The sequence below is a fragment of the Merops nubicus genome, unplaced genomic scaffold (genome assembly GCF_000691845.1).
Source record: "Merops nubicus isolate BGI_N331 unplaced genomic scaffold, ASM69184v1 Scaffold10118, whole genome shotgun sequence".
Taxonomy (NCBI): Eukaryota; Metazoa; Chordata; class Aves; order Coraciiformes; family Meropidae; genus Merops; species Merops nubicus.
The window spans coordinates 33,067-41,027 of NW_008625104.1; the positions used below are offsets into that span (position 1 = coordinate 33,067).

General features: G+C 40.3%; 1 protein-coding gene across 1 annotated transcript; it reads right to left on the reverse strand.

The window, feature by feature from the left end:
- Nucleotides 1-603: 603 nt before the first annotated feature.
- On the reverse strand, nucleotides 604-5,463 carry FAM199X (family with sequence similarity 199, X-linked; the record flags this gene model as incomplete). Its single annotated transcript, XM_008945565.1, has 5 exons — nucleotides 604-970; nucleotides 1,857-2,117; nucleotides 2,898-3,059; nucleotides 3,391-3,540; nucleotides 5,244-5,463. Coding segments are annotated over 5 exons (964 nt in total), but the record flags the coding sequence as incomplete, so codon positions are not given.
- Between the last annotated feature and the right edge of the window lie 2,498 nt (nucleotides 5,464-7,961).

Below are 7,961 nucleotides of genomic sequence, written 5' to 3' on the forward strand. Positions count from 1 at the left end.
CTTAACTGCAAATGTACTTTCAATGTATAAAGATATTTTTCAGTCTTTTCATAGCAATATTAGGGAGGTACTGGTCAATTAGTTACAATCACGCTATAAGATATTGAGCAGCAAAATAACTTTCTGAAGATTAAGGGTGCAAGTTGCATTTTGTTTTCTTTTTTTTTTTAATTTATTCTAATTGCTTCCTAAAGAATTACATTATTAGGCATTACTTGTGATACAGATTCCCTGCATTTGAAGTCCTGCTTCTTGCTTTCAGTGTCATTTGGGTTAAATTGCAACTACTAGAAATGAATTTGTAACAGTTCTTTGATTTTGTATGATCCAAGAGCAAGACTGAAAGCAGCCCTAAAGATAGAACTAAAGATTTTTGTCACGCTAAAAAGTCTTGCTAAAAATGGGAAAAAAAGACAGAACAAGACAACTGTAATACTAACTCTAAGCTGGAAAGAAAAATGAAAAAAAGCTGAAGCATAGTACTGCATGCTTAGTGTCATCCAAGAGCACCCCATGACTTACGTCTTGCAAGTAGGTTAGCATGTTAGCCAAGTTCAAATCTCCTTAAACTTGTACCTATTCAGCAGCTTTTCAGGAGACAATTAAGTGTCTGAAGTCTCTGTTGCAAAATTAGTCTCAAAAAGCTGAAGTTTCTCAACACTTCGACCTTCTTAGCAAAATGACACTTGAGATCTGGTTTATATTGTTAACACTACTCAAAGTTTGGTCAGGAAATATATGTAAACAATACGGATAATACATTTAAGGCTTAGAAAGAACACTGATAAATTCACCCCTGTCACATTAAAACATCCACATCTCCTTCGTGGTCCTCCTCAGTCACTTTTAAAGAGAGCACTTCTTCGTTAAGAAATAATCCACTCAGTCTTTCCTTACGAGCCTGTCTCTGCTCTTTCAGCTGTCTCTTGCGTAAGGCCTTTTGCTGGAGCTTCCGCTGCTTGGAGCGCTTCTGCCAAAACACAGAAGAGACAAAAACCAAGGTTTTGTTCTGTAGATTAGAAACCACCTTTCAAGTTGGCAGATAAGTTAACCTCTAAAACAGTGTCTGCCCTGAGAAACAAGCAAAATGAATTCTCAGAGGTGGAGCAAACATTCACCCAAAATCATATCCAATATTAAAATATCAAGATCGTTTACCACACCTCAGTTACAAGGCACAGCATCGCCCTGTGATGCTGCACAGGGAAATGTTACAGCCTTACAATGAGAACCTGAGATGCTGCAGAGTAAGCAGGAACTGCTCCTCTCCTCCACACTTGTCACTGAAATTAGAGAGACAGTAAAAGTGCCCCAGTACTACTGTAACTGAAACATGCTTCAGTAGGTCATTCCACACCAAGTAACCCCATGAGACATGTTGGAAGAATAAACTGAAGATTCAAAAAGCCTGATGAAAATTCTGATTGGAAAAGAAAAAAAAATAATAGACAACAAAACACCACACACAATGCCAAGACAGCTTTTACTACACAGAAATCATGCCTAGATTAGGTTCATCAATCTTGATTTTTTTTTTTTTTAAACTATGTGTTCATTCAAAAAATTAAGTTAGATGCATAAGCCCTTATTCAACCCCCACTCACCTTATGCTAAATAAAAGTAATGAGATGACCTACTACACACAAACATCAGGCTTTCACTTAGAAGTGATGGGAAGAGCACAAGTTTAAATTCCTTATGTTCATGTCAGAGGAAACAGTCAGCACTGGTTTGGCTAGACAACTTCAGCAGGTCCTCAGTTACTAAGCATGCTCCCTCAGTACAGACATCCCAGCTGAGATCACATAAGCAACCTCAGACAGCTTAGTGCACGTGTACAGAATTAGAAACTTTACTTTTGAATCCCGGATTCTTTCTGCAGCACTTGTGGACAAATTGCTGTCACTGTGCGCTCGACTCATGTTGGCACTCGAGTTGGAAGCCGAGTTGGCCACGCTGGAGCTGCTGCTGCTGGCCGAGCTGACCATGCTGGCACTGCTGCTGCTGGCACTGGCACCACTCACGCCGCTGGTACTGGCACAGCTGTAGCTGCTCCTCTTCCAGCCCTCCCTCGCAGTCCGCTGCCGAGGGCCGTGCTCCTTGATATAGCTTCTCACCTTCAGAAGAGAGGCAGCAGAGTTATTCAAGCCTTCAGAGGGCTTATTCCAGTAGGTATATTCAAATAAAAACGAGTGTAAGGGAAGCAGTACTTTTCTGCTTCAAGGTGATACTTATAAAACGTTTGAAACATGAAACAGATCAAGCCCACAAGAGCAGCAGGTGTTTTTCATTTTCAGTCTTTACCTTCATCATAATCACAGAGTAACACTGAAGAGTTCAGCTTGTTTGGGAACTGCATCTCTTCCCAAGAGCAGATCACAACAGTACAAAGACTAGGAAGGCAGCAGCACGTATCTACCATACCAGTCAGGTTCCCTTATTTATTATCACTTGTACTTGGTAACATCTTTAGAACACATTTTTCTATATCCCTTTTCATGTGAAATGTATGGTTTTCCCCAACAAATTCCAGTCATCTGGAGTTTTAAATGCTACTTTATATTCAGTGAGCAAATGAAGATCCTCCACCAGTTGTTGGTCATGAAGTGGAATGTGCTTTGTTACAAGCAGGACTGGGCCCACAGCATAACTCATTACACACACACCAGCTCAGCCTTAACACATACTGAGAACATATAACCACAGCCTTTCACAGAAAGGTTTAACACATACAATATGCTGCTGAGCTCTGTTTTCCCTCATTGACAATACTGTGCTCTAAGGTATCCCCTGTATCTAATGACTGCATGTAAAAATTGATCATGCCTCCGTAAGAGACTTTGCAAGACACATCAGATGCTGAAACTCCAAAGTGAAATGCACAAACCTTAACTCACCTGTTTCAGTTTTTCATCTGTGAGACAGTTCAGTTCAATAATGAATTCGCTATCTGTAGGTGAGATCTGAGCAGTGGGATCAATAATTTTAATAATATCAAGTTGCTCTCGAAGGCCCATCTCTGTACTGACTTTACGACTCAAATATTCAATATATTCAACCTAGGACCCAAAGAAACACAGGTCATTTTAAAGTATTATCAATGCTAAATGAGTGACAGGAAAAAAGAAGAACCAACAGAATAGCATGTGCTCAAGTATCACATTTCTTCATTGATCTAGTCTCACAGAGTACCCTCCAAAACTCATGGTGAAAACTCTGAGTACACATTAAGCTGCCTACTACAGATGCAAAAGACATGAAGATTTAGTTTCAAGAATCAAATAGTACTGCATAGGTCTACATTTACAGCTACAGCAATCAGTACGGCTCTTAAGATGTGGCACTAATTGAAAGTTCTTCTGTATATTACAGTAAAAAAGCCCATTTCACCTGTTCATCATTTGTCATCGCACTCCAAGGGAGTTCATCAAGATTTCTATGCTTGTTTTTCTTTTTTGGAAGCAGACAAGGAGAGCTTGGAATGCTAGGTATGACATCAGAGAGCACATCACTCCCACTGGCAATGTCGCTGCCAGGCAACTTGTAACATGCAAGAGAAAGAACAAAGCCTTAGAATACAGCAGGCAGATTTAAAAAATCATTCTAACACTATTAACAATTCAAAACACACCATCAAATTAGCAAAGCATCGCTCATCTATGTACTCTAACAACCTCTTGGTAACTACTCATAACCCTGCAGTACTCCTTTGAACCTTCCAACAAAGAGCAAGTGCAGCAAACTCAATTCCCATTGGTCTCTACTTATCAATCCTCTTAAAAATTTTCTTGTAAGAACACAGTAGAATGATGTGTCCTTTAACTGCTTCCCTCCCCCATCAGTGTAAACTTTCCACTACAATCCAAACCTAAATCTAAACCTCTCATTTTAAAGCATGTTTAGCTTAAGGAAGATAATTTCAAAGTAAGTTTGTAGTTTAGACTACACCCCATAATTACACAAGACAAATAAATTAAAACCACTGTCATCTTCCTGGCAGCAACTACAGAACTCCAGCTAGCTCCACTGATACGACTGACATGTAATTTGTGAATGCACCTCCAGTTAAAGTGTGACTGCTGGATTACTCAGGCTCAGATTCTGCCAGATAAAACCAGAAAAAGCTACCAAAAAAAGTCTTCCCAAAAATCTACAAGTTCAGTCAAGCATGTCTCTTAAGAAATGCTTGTTTTAAAAAACAAAGAATAAAAGCTAGTTACTAATCAAGCATTCTGTCAGCTGCCTAAGACATGAGAAATTGCTTCTTTTCAAGACCATCACCAAGTTTATCAGGCAATCCAAATTTCACCATTCATTAAGCTCTGAATCTTTGCAATCCAACCCGAGCTGCTCCTACAGGCTGCATTACACAAAGGCACCCCTAACTTGTGTGATGTGGTACACACAGATTAGCAGTTAAGACTAAACCAGTAAGAAACTCAGCACTAATTTCAGTCCACGTTATCCAAGTTCATTCATGTCTTCTGGAGCAGGATTTGTGCTCTCTTGAAATCAGTGTTTTCAGTCCTCATACTGCACTTAGACTCTACATGCTTTAACTAAGCTCTATGACAAAATTTACAAGCGTTCCTTAGTATATTCTGAAGCACCCTGTTTTCTATTTCAGGGTTACATGTACACGCACAGTCGATTTAAAGCTATATAAGGTTACAATCACAAAACTGCTGATCAAAGGAGAGTACCACAAACTAGAGAGGCCTGACCAGGACTGCATCCAATAGACAAGGAAAAAGATGTGATTCACCTTCACACTTTCCCCATCCTGGTGAGACCAAGTGAGCTCTGTACTCTCAATGGCACAGAAAAAAAAGATGAAAATAAGGTATGGCAAGTGCTTCTGTGCTTTACCAAAGTACCAGTTCCACTCCAAAGGAAGAGTTGATATTACCAAATCACTGGAACCAGACATCTGTACCCAGATTTCAACAGCAGGGCAGAGCCTCAGAACAAAGTATCTAAGTTCATGGCTATGAGGCTCACGCTGGCCACTCAACCCAAACAGCCGTAACATGTAAACACCCCCCTTTGAAAAGCTGACCTTCAGTCTCTCCTCCAGATTAATAACATTCGAATAAAATGGAACAAAACATTTTTTTTATCATTGGAGAGACAGATATGTTCAGCAGCTATCAAGAAACAATGCTGAGGACTTTCCACTTAAAGCTAAACCCAGCACTTAATAGCCTACATGAAATTTTACATTTACAGTGAAACTAGTTTACCTGCCATTCAAACTCACTGTCTGACCAATCCCAGTACGTGCTGATAGAAGAAGAGACATCACTGCAGACACTGCCCTCGGGGAACAAATCAAAAGAGGTGAACTCCTGGTCATCCAACAGAGAGTAACAGTCATCCTGATCACCAACCGACACGGAGGAGAACAGCTCCTCGCTGCACTCCGAGCTGGCGACGCTGGTCCCACAGGACGTCAGGTTCCACCTAAAGCAGGACAGCACAAATAGAACACAGCAAACATCCTGCTGTCCCGTCTCCTGGAAAACTCTTTCAACCCTCATAAAAATATGGCCACTTTGCTTGTGAGTAACATCAGACATTGATTTAACTGAAATAACTCAGAATTACGTTAATTGAATCACTATTTTAAGATTTTTTTTTTTAACATCTATAAACAATGCTGAATTCAACATTAAAAATGGCAATGCAAAAATCTATATACAGTTTGCATATTTACACCTTTATTTTAATACAGTAACAGTTTCCATCCCAGAGCCACGATTCCTGGAACATGTAAATTGTCTTTCTATGATTGGTCAGGGTTTTTTTAAAAACACTGAACGACAAATATAATCTCCCATATGTTAGGACATTTAAACTTTCATGTAAATTGAAAGAAGTAAAATTAAGTATTAAGTTAATTTGCTTTCAGGACAAATAGGAGTCAAAACAAAATTCTAAGTTGATAATCCCCACCAAAACTAAGGCTTAATAAAGAAACATATAATGGATATACCCAAGCCTCCATTATTCAGTATTTTCTACTCTGAATACCAAAAATATTTGACATGCTGTTGGAATGAGATAGTGCAAGATGGGAAAATGACCTGTCAAAACAGAACACTTTTTTTCCCCCTTCATAGCTGAATATAAAAAGCTAGTTAATGCTGTTGCTAAAGGAAATCAACTGAGGACTCAAATTTCACAGAACAGGTTTTTACTCTAATGACAGTGAGCCAGAATGTAACAAGCTCACAAAAGCAGTCTCGGTATCTGGAGTTATTTTACATATTGGTGAAAAGTAGGTCGAGACAACTATGAGTCAGCACAGCACTGCAATATGGCCAAAACAATCTGAAAAGGGCTTCTAACGTTCACCATGCAAACCCAAGCAAGCAGCTTCTGTTCCATCAGCCTATTCCCTTCAGCCTGGCTAGCCACAGAAACATCCCCCTAGCCAGCTGCCACAGCTGAGCAAAGCCTTGGCCCAGAAGTAATGGTCCTCACCAGCGTTATTTCAGCTGCACACCATGTTGGCTAAATATGTTTGTGATTTGGCCAGCAGTGAATTTATCCAAAGTTAAAGATATTTCAACAACTTTTCTTTAAGTAGATTTCATTTAGCAGATTCAAGAGAACTTGCTGGCCCTCCCTTTCTGCTTCCCTTCTACATGTGCAATGTTTTACTGGTACAGACTTCTGTGGGCAAGAGGATCAATTGGTACAGAGCAGAACAGGAGTGTGGTGACACAACTCCTTTTGGAACATTACTGCAGTTTCCACGTTCACGACATATCAGTGAAAGGAAAGATACAGAGGACAAGTTTCCAGACACAACAAAACGCAGGATGAGGTACAGGGACTCTACCACCAAGCAGCTCCACAGAGACACAGCAGGTCTGCAGTACCAGTACAAGTACAGGAACCCAGCACTGGCCTTCTTGTACTTGGGGGACTGGCTGTACCCTCTGGGGTGAGCTGGATTAACAAGAAGTGGCAACTACACTGAAATTACTCATAACTTCAAAAAATAGAAAGACTTATGTGAACACCACAGATTGAGCCGTGCATCTGCAGTGGCTTCGTCAGTGGAAGACAGGGCACATCCTTGCCAGAGAAGTGAAATACCCACTCAGGGTACCCGGGCGACACACCTGGATTCACAAAATGAGCAAACCCAAGTAACGTGCTCGGGAAGTGAAAGGCAACACAAAAAGAAACTTAAGAGATTAATTCTAGGAGGATTTGGAGAACATCACACGTTCACCTTACAGATATGCTACAGATGCATCTTCCTGTTCATGTCACAATTGGACCTAACAAAATAAGAACTAGATCACCAAAATAAGAACTAGATCACAAGAATGTATCATATTTGATCAAGGTTCTTCATGCTGAAACATTTAAGAATCCATAATTAAGCACCTGCCCTTCTGATTGACACTTTTAAAGAATAATACCCATGGTTTCACACAAATTCAACTGAAAGATTATCTTATTGGTCACTTTTCATTATGGTGTAGTAGAAACACCAAAAATCAGTAAAAGTACCTGGCAAATCTAGAACAGGAACTAAAACTATCCCACATGAATGTTCCAAGACTGAAATCTTACAATTGTTCTCCAAAAAAAAAACAGCTATTGCTCTACTCAAGTTTGAAACTACACATACGCAGCAACCAATTTAGGTTCTTGGGTAAGCAGGATTGTGCTTTTGACTTTATAAGCACAACCAGAACTTATTTGTAGAGCCACGTTTGCATTTGTCGAATAGGCCTTTTCAACAAATGACAGAGTAATTTGCCCTTAATTAGTAGCATGGGATGGAAATGTTTCTGCAGGAATCAGTGCAGCCACCGAGCTGCCTGACTCGTCCTGAGCCTCTACAGGTTCGCTCCGTGTTCACGCCAGGCCTGCGCCGAGTTATGACAAACACCCCACCCGGCAGCTGCCCACCCTGCGGCGCCCAAAACTGCGGTCTG